Raw genomic sequence first — 25,254 nt, 5'->3', positions numbered from 1 at the left:
TCCTACGAATAAATACTACAATATTCTCTACTTTAAAGAGTTGGCAAAATAGTCCTATATTTCAATTAAATCACTGACAAATCTCTAATTTGTGAGGCTGCAGTGGTTACAAAGAAAACCTACGTCATTGATTGAACTCGAGCTGTCCAGGTGGTGTTGGGACAATGATGCAACATTTCAGAGCATATTGCCACCTACAGCTTAGTCTTGCCAGTTGCTTCTCCATCTATCTCACTGCGTGCGCGCACACACACACACACTGGAAGGTCTTTCAGTTCTTTCTTTATTTGGTGTAAAGCGTAGTCTACAATAAAATGATTTAGTTTCATTAACATGATATACACTGCTCAAAAAAAATAAAGGGAACACTAAAATAACACATCCTAGATCTGAATGAATGAAATATTCTTATTTAAATACTTTTTTCTTTACATAGTTGAATGTGCTGACAACAAAATCACACAAAAATGATAAATGGAAATCAAATTTATCAACCCATGGAGGTCTGGATTTGGAGTCACACTCAAAATTAAAGTGGAAAACCACACTACAGGCTGATCCAACTTTGATGTAATGTCCTTAAAACAAGTCAAAATGAGGCTTAGTAGTGTGTGTGGCCTCCACGTGCCTGTATGACCTCCCTACAACACCTGGGCATGCTCCTGATGAGGTGGCGGATGGTCTCCTGAGGGATCTCCTCCCAGACCTGGACTAAAGCATCCGCCAACTCCTGGACAGTCTGTGGTGCAACATGGCGTTGGTGGATGGAGCGAGACATGATGTCCCAGATGTGCTCAATTGGATTCAGGTCTGGGGAACGGGTGGGCCAGTCCATAGCATCAATGCCTTCCTCTTGCAGGAACTGCTGACACACTCCAGCCACATGAGGTCTAGCATTGTCTTGCATTAGGAGGAACCCAGGGCCAACCGCACCAGCATATGGTCTCTTAAGGGGTCTGAGGATCTCATCTCGGTACCTAATGGCAGTCAGGCTACCTCTGGCGAGCACATGGAGGGCTGTGCGGCCCCCCAAAGAAATGCCACCCTACACCATGACTGACCCACCGCCAAACTGGTCATGCTGGAGGATGTTGCAGGCAGCAGAACGTTCTCCACGGCGTCTCCAGACTCTGGCACGTCTGTCACATGTGCTCAGTGTGCACCTGCTTTCATCTGTGAAGAGCACAGGGCGCCAGTGGCGAATTTGCCAATCTTGGTGTTCTCTGGCAAATGCCAAACGTCCTGCACGGTGTTGGGCTGTAAGCACAACCCCCACCTGTGGACGTCGGGCCCTCGTGGAGTCTGTTTCTGACCGTTTGAGCAGACACATGCACATTTGTGGCCTGCTGGAGGTCATTTTGCAGGGCTCTGGCAGTGCTCCTCCTGCTCCTCCTTGCACAAAGGCGGAGGTAGCGGTCCTGCTGCTGGGTTGTTGCCCTCCTACGGCCTCCTCCACGTCTCTTGATGTACTGGCCTGTCTCCTGGTAGCGCCTCCATGCTCTGGACACTACGCTGGCAGACACAGCAAACCTTCTTGCCACAGCTCGCATTGATGTGCCATCCTGGATGAGCTGCACTACCTGAGCCACTTGTGTGGGTTGTAGACTCCGTCTCATGCTACCACTAGAGTGAGAGCACCGCCAGCATTCAAAAGTGACCAAAACATCAGCCAGGAAGCATAGGAACTGAGAAGTGGTCTGTGGTCACCACCTGCAGAACCACTCCTTTATTGGGGGTGTCTTGCTAATTGCCTAAAATTTCCACCTTTTGTCTATTCCATTTGCACAACAGCATGTGAAATGTATTGTCAATCAGTGTTGCTTCCTAATGGACAGTTTGATTTCACAGAAGTGTGATTGACTTGGAGTTACATTGTGTTGTTTAAGTGTTCCCTTTATTTTTTTGAGCAGTGTATGAAATGAAAAGCACACGGTTGGATAACATAAGTACTCTCCATAGTGTTTGAATATGCAAAATATTAATAAATGTATATATTTTATGCACATGAGTTAAAAAAATGCACATGCCTTTCAAAACACCCATCGACACTGGCACTGCACGTAATGAAATAGAACAGAGAAAATGGGACGTAAACAAAGTTCACAAACATGCTCTGATGTCTAGATTTGGATATGCAATTGGCAATTTAATTCTATGTCTAATTTAACCACTCCTTACACATAAGGCTTATGAAGAGCATGACAGAGATGAGGTAGATGGTGAAGAAGGCGGCGTTGAGGCGCCGTGCCACTCTGGTCCAATAGCCAGGTTTCCCCTCCCTTCTGCCACTGGCGAACAGCGCTAATGTCCGCTCAACCGCCCGTAGGTCCCCCAGAATCAACAGCAGCAGGTGAGACTCTCCTTGCTCGCTACAGATGACCTGGAGATGATCAACATGAGATTATTATTAGTACTGTGAGATCAATAACATTTGAGAAAAATGAACTCTACACGTGTAAAAAAATGTTTTGCTGAAGTATACTGAACAAAAATATATACGCAACATGTAAAGTGTTGGCCTCATGTTTCATAATCTGAAATAAAAGATCCCAGAAATGTTCCATTATGCACAAAGATTATATTTCTCTAAAATGTTGTGCACAAATTATTTTACATCCCTGTTAGTGAACATTTCTCCTTTGCCAAAATAATCCATCCACCTTTTTATTTTATTTATTTCACCTTTATTTAACTAGGTAGGCAAATTGAGAACACGTTCTCATTTACAATTGCGACCTGGCCAAGATAAAGCAAAGCAGTTCGACACATACAACAACACATAGTTACACATGGAGTAAAACAAACATACAGTCAATAATACAGTGAAAAATAAGTCTATATACAATATGAGCAAGTGAGGTGAGATAAGGGAGGTGAAGGCAAACAAAATATATATATAAATAAATAAAAATATAAAAAGGCCATGGTGGCGAAGTAAATACAATATAGCAAGTTAAAAAAAGAAAAAAAGTAGAAACAGTAGATAGAAAAAAGTAGAGATAGAAATAATGGGGTGCAAAGGAGCAAAATAAATAAATAAATAAATACAGTAGGTAAAGAGGTAGTTGTTTGGGCTAAATTATAGATGGGCTGGGTACAGGTGCAGTAATCTATGAGCTGCTCTGACAGCTGGTGCTTAAAGCTAGTGAGGGAGATAAGTGTTTCCAGTTTCCAGTTTCAGAGATTTTTGTAGTTCGTTCCAGTCATTGGCAGCAGAGAACTGGAAGGAGAGGCGGCCAAAGGAAGAATTGGTTTTGGGGGTGACCAGAGAGATATACCTGCTGGAGCGCGTGCTACAGGTAGGTGCTGCTATGGTGACCAGCGAGCTGAGATAAGGGGGGACTTTACCTAGCAGGGTCTTGTAGATGACCTGGAGCCAGTGGGTTTGGCGACGAGTATGAAGCGAGGGCCAGCCAACGAGAGTGTACAGGTCGCAGTGGTGGGTAGTATATGGGGCTTTGGTGACAAAACGGATGGCACTGTGATAGACTGCATTCAATTTATTGAGTAGGGTTTTGGAGGCTATTTTGTAAATGACATCACCGAAGTCGAGGATTGGTAGGATGGTCAGTTTTACAAGGGTATGTTTGGCAGCATGAGTGAAGGATGCTTTGTTGCGGAATAGGAAGCCAATTCTAGATTTAACTTTGGATTGGAGATGTTTGATGTGAGTCTGGAAGGAGTGTTTACAGTCTAACCAGACACCTAGGTATTTGTAGTTGTCCACATATTCTAAGTCAGAGCCGTCCAGAGTAGTGATGTTGGACAGGCGGGCAGGTGCAGGCAGCGATCGGTTGAAGAGCATGCATTTAGTTTTACTTGTATTTAAGAGCAAATGGAGGCCACGGAAGGAGAGTTGTATGGCATTGAAGCTCGCCTGGAGGGTTGTTAACACAGTGTCAATAGAAGGGCCAGAAGTATACAGAATAGTGTCGTCTGCGTAGAGATGGATCAGAGAATCACCAGCAGCAAGAGCGACATCATTGATGTATACAGAGAAGAGAGTCGGTCCAAGAATTGAACCCTGTGGCACCCCCATAGAGACTGCCAGAGGCCCGGACAAGAGACCCTCCGATTTGACACACTGAACTCGATCAGAGAAGTAGTTGGTGAACCAGGCGAGGCAATCATTAGAGAAACCAAGGCTGTCGAGTCTGCCGATGAGGATGTGGTGATTGACAGAGTCAAAAGCCTTGGCCAGGTCAATGAATACGGCTGCACAGTATTGTTTCCTATCGATGGCGGTTAAGATATCGTTTATGACCTTGAGCGTGGCTGAGGTGCACCCATGACCAGCTCTGAAACCAGATTGCATAGCGGAGAAGGTGACAGGTGTACACCTGCCAGGTGTGGCATATCAAGAAGCTGATTAAACAGCATGTTTATTACACCACTGCACCTTGTGCTGGGGACAATAAAAGGCCACTCTAAGATGTGCAATTTTGTCACACAACACAATGCCACAGATGTATAAAGTTTTGAGGGAAAGTGCAATTGGCATGCTGACTGCAGGAATGTCCACTAAACTTGTTGCCAGAGAATTTAATGTTAATTTCTCTACCATAAACCGCCTCCAACATAATTTGAGAATTTGGCAATACGTCCAACCGTCCTCACAACCGCAGACCACATGCAACCACGCCAGCCCAGGACCTTCACATCCGACTTCTTCACCTGCAGGATCATCTGAGACCAGCCAGCAGGACAGCTGATGAAACTGTGTGTTTGCACAACCGAATAATTTCTGCACAAACTGTCAGAAACCGTCTCAGGGAAGCTCGTCGTCCTCACCAGGGTCTTGACCGGATTGCAGTTCAGCGTCGTAACTGACATCAGTGGGCACATGCTCACCTGCAATGGCCACTGTCACGCTGGAGAAGTGTGCTCTTCGCAGATTAATCCCGGTATCAACTGTACCGGGCAGATATAGCTGAGTGTATGTTGTGTGGGCGAGTGGTTTGCTGATGTCAACGTTGTAAATAGAGTGGGCCATGGTGCGGGCAACGAACACAAATGCATTTTATCGATGGCAATTTGAATGCATAGAGATACCGTGACGAGATCCTGAGGCCCATAGTCATGTCATTCATTGACCGACATCACGATAATACACGGCCCCATGTCACAAGGATCTATCTATACACATTTCCTGGAAGCTGAAAATGTCCCAGTTCTTCCATGGCCTGCATACTCACCAAATATGTCACCCATTGAGTATGTTTGGGATGCTCTGGATCAACGTGTACAACAACTTGTTCGAGTTCCCGCCAATATCCAGCGACTTCGCACAGCCATTGAAGAGGAGTGGGACAACATTCTACAGGCCACAATCAACAGCCTGATCAACTGTATGCGAAGGAGATGTGTTGCACTGTATGAGGCAAATGGTGGTCACACCAGATACTGACTGGTTTTCTGATCCACGCCCCTACCTTTTTTTTTAAAGGTATCTGGGACCAACAGATGCATGTCTATTCCCAGTCATGTGAAATCCATAGATTAGGACCTAATGAATTTATTTAAATTGACTGATTTCTTTATATGAACTAACTCAGTAAAATCTTAGAAATTGTTGCATATTGCATTTGCATTTTTGTTCAGTGTAGTTGGTAATCTGTAACTGCTTGGCTACAGCAAAAGATTTTGCACGCTGTTGATACCCAGGACCAATATTAAAGAACATTGCTATAGATGTTTGCATCCCAAATGGCACCCTCTTCCCTATAGGTCCTGCTCAAAAGCAATGCACCACATCGGCTGCCATTTGAGAAGCAACCAAAATAAAGTAGGCAATCTAACCTCTTCTGCAACAGGCAATGGTTCACGTGGAGCTTTTCTTCCAGACACATCACAGATACAGGCACAGCAACCACGCCTCCTCTCCTCCCCTGAAACCAATCAGCAGCTCTGTCACTGACCTTATCAGCTGATCATGTCTTGTCTGTGTCCCAAATGGCACCCTATTCGTGGTGCACTACTAGGCTTTTGTCAAAAGTAGTGCAATATATGGGGAATAGGGTGTCATTTGGTGATGCAGTCATGATGATTTTACTCATGACCAGTTCTATTTCCCCCTCTATAGGAAACTACCCTGCACACAAACGACAGTACAAAGTGAGGCACTTGTGTCAGTGGCGTACCTGGGTCACAGTCATATGCGGGGGCGTGGTCTATACCTGTCTCTTGGTGTACAGAGTCTCTCTCCATCAGGTGAGTCACTAAGATGGTCTCCAACAGGCTTAGCAACATGAAGGCAAAGATCACTATACAGTAGGTCGCTGTGAGGGAGAACACACACAGACAATAGAAGATCACTACACAAGCCACATTGTTGGAGGTGACACATCCGTTAGACACCAATACTCTTTGTGTGTGTGTGCGCGACTATGCATACTGTATATACATATATATATATAGATTTTTGTGCGTTTGTGCAACCTATGAGAGGGGTCCTGTTTGACATGGAGGGCAGTATGTCATTGAGGATGAGCAGCAAAACAGAGATGGCCAGCAGCACAGTGACCTTAAAGCCCAGTTTCTCCCCCCGCTGGTCTGAGATCAGGAAGGAGGCCAGGTCCAGACACAGGAAGAACAGGATGGGAAGCAGGAAATTGATGACGTGGAGGAGGGGCCTCCTCGCCATGGTGATCTAAGAAAAAGAGATGAGCCAGGAAGAAGGATGATATCAAATGTGGCATAGTAATGTCGGGCTTGGTCATAGATCCAGCTATATATATGGAGTGTGTGTGTGTGCGTGAGACGTACAGTGTATGAGATCTGGTCCCACTCGCGATCTAAGATTAGTTTGCCCCTGGAGACAGTCATGTCCAGGAACTCCCACTCTCCCTGCGTCTGCATGACTTCACGAGAAGCCTGGGTGACCCGGGACGAGTTAGAGAAAGGAATGAGCTGTATATCTGTCACTGAGGGAAGGAGAGGAGTGAGAGGAAGATGGGAATAGACGAGCCACTCAAATGTGTGTTGTGCATGCACAGAGAGCAGATGCAGTAGTTGCACGCCAATTGCACTAAACCTCAGTTTGTTTAGGATATACACCCCCCGTCTCCCTTTCCCCTAAAGCCCCCCTACACCTTACACACACACACTAGGGTTGAGGACAGGCATCCAATCTCAGTATGGAGCGCAGTTCACAATGCATTGACCCCCCCCCCCCCCCCCCCCCCTTTGTTGTTACAATGCTGCTACTCGCTGTTTATTATCTATGCATAGTCACTTTACCCCTACCTACATGTACAAATTACCTCAACCCCCGCACAAATTACCTCAACCCCCGCACGTTGACTTGGTACCGGTACTCCCTGTATACAACCTTGTTATTGTTATTTTTTACTTAAGTTTATTAAGTAAATATTTTCTTCACTCTATTTCTTGAACTGCATTGTTAAGGGCTTGTAAGTAAGCACTTCACTGTAAGGTCTACACCTGTTGTATTCAGCACATGTGACAAATAAAATGTGATTTGATTTTATATAGACCTATTATCTCATAACTTTTTTTCATTGACAGGTAGGCCTGCATTTGCTATAGCATAGCCTACGCTACAGTAATATGAAGACAATGTGTGTCTAATTTACCCATCTTAATCTGGCTTTCGGGGGTTACCTTATTTTTATTTTTGCAAATATATATTGTATATATATTTTAATTGCAGCTGCAGAGTTTTAAAACAGCCTGTCTGTCACGCTCGTTGGAAGCATACTCCAACCAACGTGCAGCGTGATCTGGGTTCCACATGTTTATAAAATGAAACTCACAATAAAGAGCACCGAAACGTGACGTTCACAGGCATCAACACGAAAACAAGATCCCACAAAAACCAGTGGGGAAATGGCTGCCTAAATATGATCCCCAATCAGAGACAATGATAAACAGCTGCTTCTGATTGGGAACCATACCAGGCCAACATAGAAATAATAACCTAGATAGGAACACCCCCACCCTAACCAAAATAGAGAATAACAAGGCTCTCTATGGTGTGACACTGTCACTGGAATATCATTGCTTAAATCAGTCCACGCACGAGCACACACTCTCTCTCCATCAACTCCATTCAAATTGCATCCAAAATAGATAATCCTGTTCTAGAATGATATACAGTATAGCCCTATATTTATATATAGGTGTCCTAGCCTACCTTTCAGGTAATACATTCAATGCAGTATTATCCTTATTTAGCTAATTAATAATGGGTTATGTATAATAATCTTTTAACTAAATAGCCTCTGTTTCTTGCGCAATATGCACGCACCTGTACTCCGCTAGCCTCTTTTCTTAAAAAATGCTCCTTAGCTCTTGAAGTCGCAGGAATAGCAAATCTAGCTTAGTTTGCTGGACATGATTCTTTTAACATTTCTTATACCAATAGACTATTCGAAGAGGGACGCAAGCTCTTGTTTACTGAAAGTTAAGTACAGCAGACAATAGAACTCACGGGTAGTTTGATAGAAGAGCAAGGGCTCATAAAATGTATTTAATGTATGGCACAGGTAGCATCAGGTTTGAATGCCTGATCAAAGCTCGAATCAAATCCAGACAGGCCTATTTATATGCTTTATAATGCTTTTGAATGTCACTTCCGGTTTTGGCGGGAAATACTTGGTTACCCGGGAGAAAAGGGATTTATTCTCGGGATGGAACATTTAAAATACCAGTAAAAAATTCAAACCTAACACTCACCGATGTGTATGGCGGAGCTGAATGTGATGTTACACCTCTGTGTGTCAAATGGAAACTTGTGGACGTCCATCTTACAGGTGCTGACCACCTTCATGTCTTCCTCTATTAAGACGATCCCATCATGGGACACATACAGGTATGGGCTGTGAGGGCCATCATCCTTCTCTGTCCTGAGACAACAAACACACACACACATACAGTACCAGTCAAAAGTTTGGACAGACCTACTCATTAAAGCGTTTTTCTTTATTTTTACAATTTTCTACATTGTAGAATAATAGTGAAGACATCCCAACTATGAAATAACACACATGGAATCATGTAGTAACCACAAAATTGTTAACCTGTTTTGGAGACTGGTTTTTGTTCGGAATTTCGGATGACTGACGTGCCCAAAGTAAACTGCCTGTTACTCAGGCCCAGAAGCTAGGATATGCATATACTTGGTAGCATTGGATAGACAACACTCGGAAGTTTCTAAAACTGTTAACAGTTCTTCTTTAGGATAGGGTGCAGAGTTTTCACTTAGGGTAAAATAGCGTGCCCAATTTCAACTTCGTTCTACTCATCCCCAGAATATAAGATATGCATATTATTATTATTATTAGTAGATCTGGATAGAAAACACTCTGAAGTTTCTAAAACTGTTTGAATCATATCTGTAAGTATAACAGAACTATCAAAACCCTGAGGACTAACCTTTTTTTTTAAGTCACTGTCTGTTCAATGAGTTATTATGGGCAGGCCAGAATTCTAATCACTATTGTCGCAGTTCCTACTGCTTCCACTGGATGTCGCCAGTGTATGGAAAAAGGTTAAGGTTATTCATTTGAACAATGAGAAAGAAAAACACCAGGAGGTAGAGTAACGTCTTGTGTTTTTGTTTGATAGTTGCGCAAGACTTGAAAAGTAGCGTGAGTTTGTTGATCTCCTGTATTGAAAACAGATTGACCCGTCTTCAATTTGATCGATTATTAACGTTTACAAATACCTTAGGTTTTATTACAAAAATACTTTGAAATGTTTTGGCAAAGTTTAGAGGTAATTTTTTAGATATTTTGTCGTGACTTTGCGCAAATTGGACGCTGTTTTTTACTGGTACAACGGCGCCAAATAAATGGACAATCTGGATATATATGGACGGAATTAATCGAACAAAAGGACCATTTGTGATGTTTATGGGACATATTGGAGTGCCAACAAAAGAATTTCGTCAAAGGTAATGCATGTTTTATATTTTATATCTGCGTTTTGAGTAGCGCCGGCATGGTTGAAATAGGCTACACTCTCTTGTTGACATTTTGCTATCATCAGATAATAGCATCTTATGCTTTCGCCGAAAACCCTTTTTGAAATCTGACATGTTGGCTGGATTCACAACGAGTGTAGCTTTAATTTGGTATCTTATATGTGTGATTTAATAAAGTTTGATTTTATATAATTTTTTTGAATCTGGCGCTCTACATTGTCCCAGGCTGTTGGGACGCAAGCGTCCCGCCATACCAGAGAAGTTAAAGTAATGAACTGATATGGCCCGAGGAAAATCCGAGGAACCCGAGGAAAATCCATCCGGAATCTTTTTTTTTTTTTTAGGTCACAGGCCATTTCAGTGCTAGCCTACGGGAAATACAAATAGATAGGACCCAAATTGCAGTTCCTATGGCTTCCACTAGATGTCAACAGTCTTTAGAAAAGGCTTCAGGCTTGTTTTTTGAAAAATGAGCAAGTAATTGGAAGAACTACAAGGTGTCTCATTAGAAAAGTAGCCTTGTTGGCGCGTAAATGAGGTGTGCGCTCTATGTTATTTATCTTCCCTATTGAACATACTATTCTCCGTCTTAAATATTATTGTTTATTTAGATATTAGAGTACCTGAGGATTAATTAGAAACATTGTTTTGAATGAACTTTACTGGTAACTTTTTGGATTCGTTTGTATGCATGTTGAACGAGTAGATTACTGAGATCATTATATCCAAAAAAGTATGTTTAGTTGGCGCCAAAGAAGGACTTTATTGAATAAAACGACCAGTCATTGTGTAGCTGGGACCCTTGGGATTGCAAATAGAGGAAGATATTTAAAGGTAAGTGATTTATTTAATCGCTATTTGTGATTTTGTGACGCCTGTGCTGGTTGAAAAAGTATTGGTGTGGGGCGCTGTCCTCAGATAATCGCATGGTATGCTTTCGCCGTAAAGCCTTTTCTAAATCTGACAACGCAGTTGGTTTAACAAGAAGTTAAGCGTTTAAATTACGTTTGACACTTCTACAGGCTGGCCTGCTGGAGGTCATTTTGCAGGGCTCTGGCAGTGCACCTCCTTGCACAAAGGCGGAGGTAGCGGTCCTGCTGCTGGGTTGTTGCCCTCCTACGGCCTCCTCCACGTCTCCTGATGTACTGGCCTGTCTCCTGGTAGCGCCTCCATGCTCTGGACACAACGCTGACAGACGCAACAAACCTTTTTGCCACAGCTCGCATTGATGTGCCATCCTGGATGAACTGCACTACCTGAGCCACTTGTGTGGGTTGTAGACTCCGTCTCATGCTACCACTAGAGTGAAAGCCCCGCCAGCATTCAAAAGTGACCAAAACATTAGCCAGGAAGCATAGGAACTGAGAAGTGGAGTGTGGTCACCACCTGCAGAACCATTCCTTTTTTGGGGGTGTCTTACTAATTGCCTATAATTTCCACCTTTTGTCTATTCCATTTGCACAACAGCATGTGAAATTTATTGTCAATCAGTGTTGCTTCCTAAGTGGACCGTTTGATTTCACAGAAGTGTGATTGACTTGGAGTTACATTGTGTTGTTTAAGTGTTCCCTTCATTTTTTTGAGCAGTGTATTTTTTAGAAATATTTAACTTTCACACATTAACAAGTCCAATACGGCATATGAAAGGTACACATCTTGTGAATCCAGCCAACATGTCCGATTTTTTTTTAAATGTTTTACAGCGAAAACACCACGTATATTTATGTTAGCTCACCACCAAATACAAAAAAGGACAGACATTTTTCACAGCACAGGTAGCATGCACAAAACCAACCTAACTAACCAAGAACCAACCAAACTAACCAAGAAACAACTTCATCAGATGACAGTCTTATAACATGTTATTCAATAAATCTATGTTTTGTTCGAAAAACGTGCATATTTGAGCTATAAATCAGTTTTACATTACAGCTACCATCACAGCTACCGTCAGAAATAGCACCGAAGCAGCCAGAGTAATTACAGACACCAACGTGAAATACCTAAATACTCATCATAAAACATTTCTGAAAAATACATGGTGTACAGCAAATGAAAGACAGGCATCTTGTGATTCCAGCCAATATTTCCGATTTCTTAAGTGTTTTACAGCGAAAACACAATATAGCATTATATTAGCTTACCACAATAGCCAGAAACACAAGCCATTTACCAGCAGCAAAAGTTAGCGATCGTAACAAACCAGCAAAAGATATATACATTTTTGACTAACCTTGATAAGCTTCATCAGATGACAGTCCTATAACATCAGGTTATACATACACTTATGTTTTGTTCGAGAATGTGCATATTTAGAGCTGAAATCAGTGGTTATACATTGCGCTAACGTAGCATCTTTTTCCCAGAATGTGCTGATATTTTTATGACACAACTATTCTGACCAAATAACTATTCATAAACGTTACTAAAAAATACATGTTGTATAGGAAATGATAGATACACTAGTTCTTAACCTGTTGAGGACAGAGGGCACTGTTTTCACTTTGGGGGGAAATCGTGCCCTATTTAAACGGCCTCGTACTCAATTCTTGCTTGTACAATATGCATATTATTATTACTATTGGATAGAAAACACTCTCTAGTTTCTAAAACTGTTTGAATTATATCTGTGAGTAAAACAGAACTCCTTTTGCAGCAAACTTCCTGACAGGAAGTGGAAGATCTGAAATCGATGCACTGTTCTAGGGGCTGCCTATTAAAGTCCTTGATATTTATTAGTTTAGATGCACTTCATACGTCTTCCACTAGATGTCGACAAGCAGTGAGAGAAGAAATTGAGTGTAACTTGATCTGGACTCGAATCATAGCTCTTGGCATGACATGTCACCAGTTTCCTGTTTTCTGGAGAGCGCGAGGAGGGACCTGGATTTGCCTTCTGATAAGCGGACGTTATGGACGACTAATATCTCCGGCTTTGATTTTATTTGATACATGTGACAATATCATCGTAAAGTATGTTTTTTCAATGTAGTTTAATCAGATTATTGACATTTTTTCGGGATTTTTGCCGTGTTCCGTTCTCTTCCGTTTGTTGACGATGGAGAGATTCGTGCCACTTGGCAAGTGTGCTTGCTAAATCGAGAGGGAAAAAGGCCGTTCTAAAACCAAACAACGGTTGTTCCCGACGAAGGACCCCTTGTACAACATTCTGATAGAAGATCAGCAAAAGTAGGACCCATTCTATGATGTTATTTCCTATAGCTGTCGTACATGTGAACTAGTCGTTTGCGCCCATCTTTTGGGTACTCTCTCGCTATACCTAAGCTGTATGTCGTAATGAAGTTATTTTTAGAATTCTAACACGGCGATTGCATTAAGAACTAGTGTATCTATAATTTCCTATACAACATGTATTTTTTAGTTATGTTTATGAATAGCTATTTAGTCAGAATATGTGTCAGAAAAATATCCGGACGTTGTGGGAAAAAGATGCTACGTTAGCACAACGTTAGCACAATGTATAACCACTGATTTCAGCTCTATATATGCACATTTTTGAACAAAACATAAGTGTATGTATAACCTGATGTTACAGGACTGTCATCTGATGAAGCTTATCAAGGTTAGTCAAAATTATATATCTTGCTGGTTTATTCGCTATCGCTAACGTGCCTATTGCTATCGCTAACATGCCTTGATGAATGAATGCGGTAGTGTGGTAGGCTATTGTAGTAAGCTAATATAATGCTATATTGTGTTTTCGCTGTAAAACGCTTAAAAAATCGGAAATATTGGCTGGATTCACAAGATGTTTGTCTTTAATTTGCTGTACACCATCAATTTTTCAGATGTTTTATGATGAGTATTTAGGTATTTGACGTTTGTGTCTGTAATTATTCTGTCTGCTTTCGGTGCAATTTCTGATTGTAGCTGCAATGTAAACTACGATTTATACCTGAAATATGCACATTTTTCGAACAAAACATAGATTTATTGAATAACATGTTATAAGACTGTCATCTGATGAAGTTGTTTGTTGGTTAGTTAGGTTGGATCTTGGTTAGTTAGGTTGGCTTTGTGCATGCTACCTGTGCTGTGAAAAATGTCTGTCCTTTTTTGTATTTGGTGGTGACCTAACATAAATATATGTGGTGTTTTCGCTGTAAAACATTTTAAAAATCGGACATGTTGACTGGATTCACAAGATGTGTATCTTTCATTTGCTGTATTGGACTTGTTAATGTGTGAAAGTTAAATATTTCTAAAAAATATCTTTTGAATTTCGCGCTCTGCCTTTTCAGTGGAATGTGGGAGGAGTTCCGCTGGCGGAACGCCAGAGCCAGACAGGTTATTAATGCAATCGCCGTGTTAGAATTCTAAAAATAACTTAATTACGACATCCAGCTTAGTTATAGCGAGAGAGTGCCCAAAATCTGGGCGCAAACTACTAGTTCACATGTTCAACAGATATATGAAATAGCATCATAAAATGGGTCCTACGTTTGATGATCTTCCATCAGAATGTTGTACAAGGGGTCCTTTGTCCAGAACAATCGTTGTTTGGATTTAGAATGTCCTCTTCTCCAGTCAATTAGCATGGAAAGCTAGCAAAGTAGCACGAAGCTCTCCTTCCTGAACAAAGGCAGACAAAGCAACATGCCTAACGTCCCGAAAAAATTTCAATAATCTAATAAAACTATATTGAAAAAACATACTTTACGATGATATTGTCACATTTGTCAAATAAAATCAAAGCCGGCGGTATTAGTCGTCTATAACGACAGCTTTACAGAAGGCAATACCAGGTCCCTTCTCGCGCGTTCCAGGAAACAGGAAATTGGGGTCACGTCATGCCAAGAGCTTTTATTCGACCTCAGATCATGTTATACACTCCATTTCTTCTCTCACTGCCTGTTGACATCTAGTGGAAGGTGTATGAAGTGCATGTATATATGAAGCCCATTTATAGGCAGGCCCTAGAACAGAGCATCGATTTCAGATTTTCCACTTCCTGTCAGGAAGTTTGCTGCAAAATGAGTTCTGTTTTACTCACAGATATAATTCAAACGGTTTTAGAAACTAGAGAGTGTTTTCTATTCAATAGTAATAATAATATGCATATTGTACGAGCAAGAATTGAGTATGAGGCCGTTTGAAATGGGCACCTTTATCCAAGTTACTCAATACTGCCCCTGCAGCCATAAGAAGTTAAACAGCATGGCTACCACAGCATTCTGCTGCGATTCACCATCCCATCTGGTTTGCGCTTAGTGGGACTATCATTTGTTTTTCATCAGGACAACGACCTAAAACACACCTTCAGGTTGTGTAAAGGCTATTTGACCAAAGAGAGTGATGGAGTGCTGCATCAGATGACATCAGTCGCCCAACCTCAACCCAATTAAGATGGTTTGGGATGAGTTGGACCGCAGAGTGAGGGAAAAGCAGCCAACAAGTGCTCCACATATGTGGGAACAGCATTCCAGGTGAAGCTGACTGAGAGAATGCCAAGCTGTCATCAAGGAAAGGGGTGGCTACTTTGAAGAATATAAAATATTTTTTTATTTGTTTAACACGTTTTTGGTTACTACATGTTTCCATATGTGTTATTTCATAGTTTTGATGTCTTCACTATTATCCTACAATATAGAAAATGGTGTAAAAAAAATTTTTTGGACTGGTACTGTATATATGAGGTGGTGGCGGTGGATGAAAGGCATGACAATGGGCCTCAGGATCTCGTCACGGTATCTCTGTGCATTCAAATTGGCATCAATAAAATTAAATTGTGTTCGTTGTCCATAGCTTATGCCTGCCCATACCATAACCCCACCACCACCATGGGGCACTCTGTTCACAACATTGACATCAGCAAACCGGTCGCCCACATGACACCATAAACTTTGTCTGCCATCTGCCCAGTACAGTTGAATGTGGGATTCATCCATGAAGAGGACACTTCTCCAGCATGCCAGTGGCCATCGAAGGTGAGCTTAAAGCATTTGCCCACGCCTAGTTATTCTATGTTGAGGGTGTAAGTTTTTTATTTTACTGTTGCAGCCAAAGTATATACTGTTAAGTCATCAGCATAAATGGACACACACAGGCTTTATTCAAGGTCAGTGGGAGGTCATTAGTAAACACAGAAACCAACAATGGTCCAAGCCGGCTGCCCTGCGGTACACCACACTCAACCGAATTTGCATTAGACAGGCTTCTATTAAAGAGAACCTTCTGTGTTCTATTGGATAGGTAACTGTCCATTCATAAGGCAGAGGATGCTAATCCATAACACCTTTGTTTTTTTCAGAAATATGTTATCAATGATATCAAAGCCTGTTTGAACCATTAAAGGGTGCTTTGCTATTTTTGGGCAGCAGAATGGCCTTTGCCATTCATACAGACCTGAGGGCACACTGAAACGTCTAGGCTTTAATTGAAGATGTTGCAATGTATTCCACTACCAACCTCAGTAATTTACCATCCATGTTGTCAGTTCTGTTTTTCCCCCCTTATTTAAAATTAACAGCACTGGTGTTCCCAACTTATAAAAGTTAGGAACACACCAAATTACAAGCACCGGAAATATATTTTTAAATCAAAGTATTATAGCTACTTCTGAAGCACACGTTGTGCCCTAGAAATTAATATGTAACCCTGTAAATACATTTGTTCATTATAAAAAGTTTAAATGTTTCTACAAATACCTGTCATTGAAATTGCAATGTAAATTATTGAATGTTAGCTTTCTACATTGTGTAAAAACACAATTTTCCTATCAAGATGCATTTAAGGAAGCACGTTTTGGTACATTTTGCTGCCGACTAAACCATTGGTTAAATTCGTAATACTATGCATGCGTGGGCCTACAAGGAACGGAGCTTAATTGAAACATGCGACAGCAGCAAGCCTATCGTCTCAGCCAAGAGGCTATATTATTGGACATTCAAACTATTGTAATAAAGATACCAATGTAGGCTAAAACATCATTTTCAGACATTTGCCTTAAAGGAAATTGTGAGAACACTGCTCTAAGAGCGCACCTGATGTGAGCGGTTCATGTGACAGATGAAAATCTGTTAGAAACTTAGAGGGTAAATCTAAAGACGCAACAAACAGAATGGGTTGATTATAGGATTGTGCTTTTAGCTTGTGGACAACGAAGGAATGTTGATATTAAAACCAATAGAACAGTGAGAAAAGCTGGTTTCAATGGCAAAGGAGGTCAAAAAGTATTTACTAAATAATTCCCTCAATGTATCTGGTAGGATTTTGGCTAGGCTACTTTGAAGCAAGGTAAAACATGTGTCCCACTTTAAGATAAAACGTCCAGTTTTCCCAAAGTTAAGTATGTTTTAAACAAGCAAACTGCCAGAGAATATATTTTACTCATCAAAGAACCAAAACCATCAATTAATTCATTTTACACTTAGTCATAGATCGTACTGGACACAACTTGTATGATTCCATGCAAAAGAGGCTCACAGCCTGTACTGTGACCTATACAAACATATGATATGGGATTGTCCACAGATTTATGAGTTCTGAAGGAAAGTGTTGTATATTCTCTCTGACATGAGTGATAAAACTGTACCCCTTGAACCAATTACATTGTTGCTTAACGATGATACAGGTTTGATGCTGAATAGGAAACAGCAAAGATTTTGGCTGGGTTGACTGCTGCCAAAGAACTTGTTGTTCAGCGCTGGTTGCAACCACATGAACTTCATAAGGAAATGGCTAGCATAATTTCAGGATGTAATTATGTTGGAGTTATGCACTGCCCGTATGAATAAAGCCATTCCTAACACTCTGGAAACATGGAAAGTAGCCGCCTTAGAAATCTCTAAACTGTTGGATGTGATGTAAAATGCTTCCTTGGTGGTGTTGTATTTGGCAAATTACTTTGCTTTGTGTGTTTATTTTGAATATGAAACACTGTTTTGTGGGGGGGGGGCAGGGGTACAGTTGAAGTCGGAAGTTTACATACTATCAAGATCGTCGTTACGTGAAAGAGAGGAGGATCAAGGCGCAGCGTGAAATGAACACATATTTAATCAACGAAGACGAAGAACACTTACAAACTCAACAAACGTGAAGCTATATAATGACAAGTGCAGACACAGGCAACTTACACATAGACAATCACCCACAAACTACCTAATGACTATGGTTGCCTAAATATGGCTCCCAATCAGAGACAACGATAGACAGCTGTCTCTAATTGAGAACCAATCTAGGCAACTATAGACATACATACACCTAGACTAAACATTGCCCCATAAACATACAAAAAACCCTAGACAATACAAAACACATACATCCCCCATGTCACACCCCGACCTAACTAAAATAATAAAGAAAACAAAGATAACTAAGGCCAGGGCGTGACACATACACCTTAAACTCAGTTTTTCACAATTCCTGACATTTAATCCAAGTATAAATTCCCTGTTTTAGGGCAGTTAGGCTCACCACTTTATTTTAAGAATGTGAAATGTCAGAATAATAGTAGAGAGTGATTTATTTCAGCTTTTCTTTTTTTTTGTTCACATTCTCAGTGGGTCAGAAGTTTACATTCACTCAATAAGTATTTGGCAGCATTGCCTTTAAATTGTTTAACTTAGGTCAAATGTTTCGGGTAGCCTTCCACAAGCTTCCCACAATAAGTTGGGTGAATTTTGTCCCATTCCTCCCGACAGATATGGTGTAACTGAGTCAGGTTCGTAGGCCTCCTTGCTCGCACACGCTTTTTCAGTTCTGCCCACAAATTTTCTATAGGATTGAGGTCAGTGCTTTGTGATGGCCACTCCAATAGCTTGACTTTGTTGCCATTTTGCTGCCATTTTGCCACAACTTTGGAATTATGCTTGGGGTCATTGTCCATTTGAAAGACCCATTTGCGACCAAGCATTAACTTCCTGGCTGATGTCTTGAGATGTTGCTTCAATATATCCACATCATTTTCCATCCTCATGAAGCCATCTATTTTGTGAAGTGCACCAGTCCCTCCTGCAGCAAAGCACCCCCCACAACATGATGCTGCCACCCCGGTGCTTCACGGTTGGGATGGTGTTCTTCGGCTTGCAAGCCTCCCCCTTTTTCCTCCAAACATAATGATGGTAATTATGACCAAACTGTTCTATTTTTGTTTCACCAAAAGTACGTTCTTTGCCCCCATGTGCAGTTGCAGTTGATCTTCCAAGGTAGGCCTAGAAATACATCCACAGGTACACCTCCAATTGACTCAAATTATGTCAATTAGCCTATCAGAAGCTTCTAAATTGATGACATCATTTTCTGGAATTTTCCAAGCTGTTTAAAGGCACTGTCAACTTGGTGTATGTAAACTTCTGACCCACTGGAATTGTGATACAGTGGATTACAAGTTAAATAATCTGTCTGTAAACAATTGTTGGAAAAATGACTTGTCATGCACAAAGTAGATGTCATAACTGACTTGCAAAAACTTTAGATTGTTCACAAGAAATTTGTGGGTGGTTGAAAAACGAGTTTTAATGACTCCAACCTAAGTGTACATAAACTTCCGACTTCAACTCTATGTTTGAAATGGGTGGGAGGGTGTGTAATAGAAGAAAAAGGGGGCAAAAGTGTGATTCAATTTTTATGATTGTAGTGCCCTTATGACCCAATAAAAAACTATGGTTCACCTAAAAAAGAAGCAAACTACCTCCAGCTGAAATGGGTGGTGGGTCATGCGTTGATAGCCTACTGTATTGACCACTTTAATGGAGAGTATGCACGTAAGTGCTTTTGTTACTCACATCTCGTAGATTGAGAGGTCTGGTATCCACAACATCTCTTTGGGAATGGAGACCCTGGATATTCCACAGAACTGACTAGGATCCCACCAGATCCGCTCATTATTCCAGGTCTGGAGGGAGGAGAGGTCATGAGAAGCAGGTACATGGATCAGTGGAAAACGAGTGGAACATAACAGTGGAAAAAAATAACTCACCAGTTGTATCCAGATGAAGGGAACAAAGGTCTGGGACTTCTCAATCTAGAAACACACACACACCATGTGAATATCACCAGACCACACCACCATCTCTCTTAAACACGCACATACTTACCCCCCCCCCCCCCCCCCTCCACACACACAAACACACACACTGACCACGGCGAGGATAGCGTATAGGTAGACATCCAAGTGCACCATGGTTGGGTGTGTGTGGTCAAGCACGGGCCGCGTGGAGGTGAACACATCGTTTCCTCTGGTCAGGTTCAGGTGGTCCAGAACATCCTGATAACTACACACCCTCTCAGGTGACACCGTACCTAGAGGGACAGACACACACTTCATACACACTCTCAGGTGAGACTGTACCTATAGGAAAAGAGACACACTTACATGTTCCGGTATTAAGATTGAACATAAGTACAACCTCCATGATCAAGGTTTGATTGAAAGCTAACAATTAATTGATGATGATAATTTCCTTTACTTTCTTTAATCATTTCCTAATTGCCACCTCTGTCAGATTTGTTGGTTACTACATGATTCCATATGTGTTATTTCATAGTTTTGATATCTTCACTATTATTCTACAATAAAGAAAAACCTTTGAGTAGGTGTGTCCAAACTCTTGACTGGTACTGTATGTGACTTGCTCTATCATAATCAGTCACATTGACCCCAAAATACATGTTTATACAGTGCTGGAAAGAGAATGTTAGCTTTCTAATGAGACCAACATGATCTCTCTACTCCAAATATCAAGTGAGTTACGTTCCATTACATGCTGAGTGTCACCGACTGTGTCTTTGCGAAAAACGCAGTCAAGGTTTGCAGTTACTGTTAAGACATTTTGCTTAATACAAAACACAATACATGAAATCCATTGACGGGAGTGCCCAGATTGTTCACTCACACACACCCAGTGTCTGTCTGCATCGTTGTCGTACACGCACACACATTTGTACACATACAAACAACAGAATGGAATGGCTAAATTCACTTGTTTAATCATGCGCGCACACATGTATATATGTATGACAGAGAAACAGTCTCACACTGCAGCGTAAGATCTGGTCTCTCTAAGCAGCAACTAAAATGAGAAATATGACCTCACACATCACCAGAGAGTAAGGACTGATAGTCTCTTTGGATCCGATTCATGTGGACTTTGGTTAGAGCAGCGGTCCCCAAACTTTTTTGCACCAAGGACCGGTCTCAAATAAACAATGTTTTCCCCGGACTGGCCATCAGGGGGGGGGGTGGGTCACGACCGGAATATGTTAGGCCGATAAGTTTAGAATAGCTGCTTTTTCTTAACATTTTAGTTTAAGTACAGTGGGGAGAACAAGTATTTGATACACTTCAGTTTTTGCAGGTTTTCCTACTTACAAAGCATGTAGAGGTCTGTAATTTTTATCATAGGTACACTTCAACTGTGAGACGGAATCTAAAACAAAAATCCAGAAAATCACATTATATGATTTTTAAGTAATTAAATTTGCATTTTATTGCATTTTTTTTTTTTTTGCAGTACGAATGTATAAGCAGTAATATTTCTAGAGGTAGTATCATCTGCTTTGTCTGATAATGAAATAATTGTAATTGAAGAAAATGTATTTAATGTTTTAAATATATTAACATTTTTCATCATACATTTCAGATTGGTTGTGACCGCTGCCCACGATGGTTCCACCAGTCCGGTATGAAAACCATACCATCATTGGAGGATTATGTCTGCGCTGCCTGTCAGGACTAGGTTAGGCTTGAGTTCCAGGCGACAGTATCACTGTCACGTCCTGACCTTAGATATCTCTGTTTTCTTTATATTTTGGTTAGGTCAGGGCGTGACTACTGTGGCTACGCTAGTTTTTGTATGTCTAGGGTTTTTGTAGGTCTCGGTTTTTGTATGTCTATGTTGGCCTGATATGGTTCCCAATCAGAGGCAGCTGTTTATCGTTGTCTCTGGTTGGGGATCATATTTAGGTAGCCATTTCCCTTTGGTGTTTGTGGGATCTTGTCTATGTGTAGTTGTCTGTCAGCGCTCGATTGTATAGCTTCACGTTTCGTTTTGTTATTTTGTTAGTTTGTTCAGTGTTCATTCTTTAAATAAATAAGAATGTACGCATACCACGCTGCGCCTTGGTCCGATCCTTATAACAAACGTGACAATAACCTGGAAAACTTTCCATAAAAAGTGGACTAAATGTTCAGTCGAGCTGTTGCAGCTTTTCAATATTTGTTTGTTATTTGTCTTTTTATAACTTATTATGCAAAGATCGAAATTTGTATTTATTGTTTAACAAATGTAACTATCTGTGATGTTTTTGTTATTGTGTGATATTTGTGTATTATCTTTATTTTCTTAAACATTACAACATTTTTCTAAAATAAATGTATGTTTCTTTTTACTCTAATTTTGCTGTCTGTGGCACACACTATTGGTCAACATCAGCTACCAAAATGATTCTGAAGTGTGCCGGCCTTGCAGTCCCAAGATAGAAGGGGGAGGGGGATTTCAGCAGGCAAGAAAATGGACTTGTCGAAAATCCTCCCACCCTTCTAATTTCCATAATTTTGTGGCTTGAGTCAAATACTTTCTATAGAACAAACTTCACGTCAGGATAGGCAACCGAAATGAATAATTTATGTATGTGTGTTATATTAAACATACAGGAGGGAGTGAAATGTAGGCAAACAACTACTAGTAGAATAAGACATGGGAGAGATGACGAATTGTGGCAAAGAGATTTATTTATAGACTAATACACTTGAAACAAATAGCCAAACTGCAGACATTACTAGTGCCTCCCCCGCGATCAAACCGACATATAAAATGAAACGCAGCCAAACGTGATCAGAAATCTCAACTAGCAAGCAAGTCGCATCAATGAATGATTGAGTGCATGCGCGTTCACACGATGGGGGACGGGGGAGAATTCTGGCAAGGAGTAGCTTTTCGGCACAACACGGTCCCATCTAGGGGTGACGGAAGAAAGTGTCCAGTCTACTGGACGTTTTCAGTGCTTTTGTGGCTCTCTCAGGATATTCAGCCTAGATTTTAATCCAGAAGGTCGGCAGAGATGAAGTTCTCAAACATACTTTTAAGGCCACCGTCATTTGATTTGCAAACCTCAAGGAGTTGATCTTCTTCCTGCACGGACATGGACGATTCACCTGGGACATTCACAAATGGGTCGCGGATCCATTCCTTCGCACTTCGTGGGTCTTTGTCAGTTGGGAAGTAACGCTCGAACTCCATTGACAGCGAAGCTAGGTTGATCGCGCACCAGCTGGGAGAAAGACAGCCTAGTCTCTCCCAAAATCCCCGCTAATGTTTGGAACATGTCAAATATGCCCCTGTCCACTCGCCGACCCCACAGTTCCAGTTTGGCTTTGAATGCAGCCACTTTACCTGCCAATTTAAAGACAGTTGTTATTCTCCCCTGAAGTGACAGATTGGCTAGTACAAAGTTGGTGGGCAACACAGCTCACGCAGACCGCATTACTCAAGTTAAAAATATATAAACTGTTGTAGGTGTGACAGAGATATTAGAGTGGTGAGAAAATGTAATTACTGCACAAATAGCCTATCATTTTGTATAATTATTATTGTATTTTACTGATTCAAAAAATTTATTATTTATCTTTTCCGTGCGGTTGTGGCCCGCTGGGTTAGAGTCTTTGCCGCTCGTCCACTGGCTTGAGCTGTTGAACGTTTGATACAAATTTAAGTATCAAGATTTAGGAAAACACAACATGGTGACACAATTCACTTCCGTGTTGTCTCTGTCCTTTGATGTTTGTTGCTTCTTGGCTACCTGTCAAACTTTCGCTTTTTACTCTTAACCATTTAATCAAACTCTGTATTTAACAAGATTACCAACACCTTAGTTTTGTCCTCACAGAACTTTCTAAATTAAACTTTGTCACCCCGGACGCTTTATCTGGACATGGATTTGCAGAACCTCTGAACAAAAAAGCTCAATTACATTATGCCTTGTCATTGCAGTCGCTGTATTCAAAATAGAAAGGAGAACTATCGCCTTATGGGGAGGATAGCCGAGTTACAAGCTTGGATTCAAACGCAATCATTATGCAAGGGCAATTTAAGTGTAGGAAAGCATGATACAGCGTCTGGGCTGTTAACGCAAAATGACACAACGACAAGGTTCCAGTTTAGCAACGTTTACTAAACTGTATTAGCACATTGCATGCAGGCCAGGTTCATCAGCAACGAGACTGCTGCGCAGGCGCACTAATAACAGAGTGATAGCCCCATAATAACAGAAATATAGGGATAATTAAAGACAAAATAAAACATCAACAACATAATTAAATGTCCAAGTATTAAGTCCCCCTATACAAATGGGTTGTGTGACAAAGTTTTAATTTGTATTACTCAAGCTGCCACTTTCCATTTACTGAGTGCCTGAAGGAGCACAAGACTGGATGCTCCCTTTTGAGTCAGACAGTCAGCAAGCTGTTCCTTTGTGGTCGACCACAGAATCTGCTGGATTCTCTGTGTTTGAATAAGTTCCTTGATGCTGCTAATCTCAAGACAAAGTCTTTTCTCTGTGACAGACTTGGTTGACTTCACAGCATCAACTAAGGAGTAGTTGTCAGTGACACAAACTACAGGTAGAATGTGCCGTTTTGTCTCACCAGTGGTAAGCTCTCTAAACATCAAGAAAGATAGCATTGCAAGTGTTTCTCCAGTAAGTGTGCTTTGGACAACTCTTCTGATCCTTTTTGACTGCCAACAGATAGGTGAGAATCTTCCTCATTCACCCATTAACACGATTAGATGTCCACCTTGTGTGCCTCCATCTGTAAGGTTCCCTAGGGAAGCATCACTGAAGACAACTAGTTTCGGAGAGTCATCTTTTCCAACATGCTGAAACTTTAGAGTCACTTGTTGTGATTTCAGTTTACGAACAACTTTGTTTGCCTCATGAATGGTTTGTACAGTGGCGTATTTTGTGTTGGATGCCAAGTTGCAGCCATCAAACATTACATCAGGTCTACTCTGTCTAGCAACCCATAGGTCAAATTCTATCTTTGACCTCAATTGACAAGCTTCAATTCCACAGAGGGGAGAATTCCTTTGTACAGCGCTTGAAGATTCTTAATATACAGTGGGGCAAAAAAGTATTTAGTCAGCCACCAATTGTGCAAGTTCTCCCACTTAAAAAGATGAGAGAGGCCTGTAATTTTCATCATACGTACACTTCAACTATGACAGACAAAATGAGAAAAGAAATCCAGAAAATCACATTGTAGGATTTTTAATTAATTTATTTGCAAATTATGGTGGAAAATAAGTATTTGGTCACCTACAAACAAGAAAGATTTCTGGCTCTCACAG

At 41.2% G+C, this 25,254-nt stretch overlaps 1 protein-coding gene across 1 annotated transcript; it reads right to left on the bottom strand.

The window, feature by feature from the left end:
* Nucleotides 1-347: 347 nt before the first annotated feature.
* On the bottom strand, nt 348-23,148 carry LOC129835197 (5-hydroxytryptamine receptor 3A-like). Its single transcript, XM_055900649.1, has 10 exons — nt 23,020-23,148; nt 20,049-20,258; nt 19,887-19,931; nt 19,693-19,802; nt 8,698-8,867; nt 6,766-6,923; nt 6,439-6,649; nt 6,141-6,278; nt 5,800-5,900; nt 348-2,380 (listed from the first exon to the last, which is right to left on the bottom strand). Exons 1-10 carry the CDS (start codon nt 23,146-23,148, stop codon nt 2,159-2,161), a joined length of 1,494 nt encoding a protein of 497 aa, XP_055756624.1. The 3' UTR covers nt 348-2,158.
* Between the last annotated feature and the right edge of the window lie 2,106 nt (nt 23,149-25,254).

Source organism: Salvelinus fontinalis, chromosome 3, assembly GCF_029448725.1.
Source record: "Salvelinus fontinalis isolate EN_2023a chromosome 3, ASM2944872v1, whole genome shotgun sequence".
NCBI lineage: Eukaryota > Metazoa > Chordata > Actinopteri > Salmoniformes > Salmonidae > Salvelinus > Salvelinus fontinalis.
This window is presented reverse-complemented; position numbering and strand designations above follow the sequence as displayed.

What these genes read in the sequence shown, in the direction of transcription:
- LOC129835197 (XM_055900649.1), bottom strand. Translation starts at nt 23,148, where the DNA reads ATGGAGTTCGAGCGTTACTTCCCAACTGACAAAGACCCACGAAGTGCG. An exon ending in AAGAAGATCAACTCCTTGAG is followed by an intron (nt 20,259 to 23,019) that starts GTTTGCAAATCA and finishes CTTTTCCTATAG; the next exon opens with GTACAGTCTCACCTGAGAGT. An exon ending in CCTTCATCTGGATACAACTG is followed by an intron (nt 19,803 to 19,886) that starts GTGAGTTATTTT and finishes TCCTCCCTCCAG; the next exon opens with ACCTGGAATAATGAGCGGAT.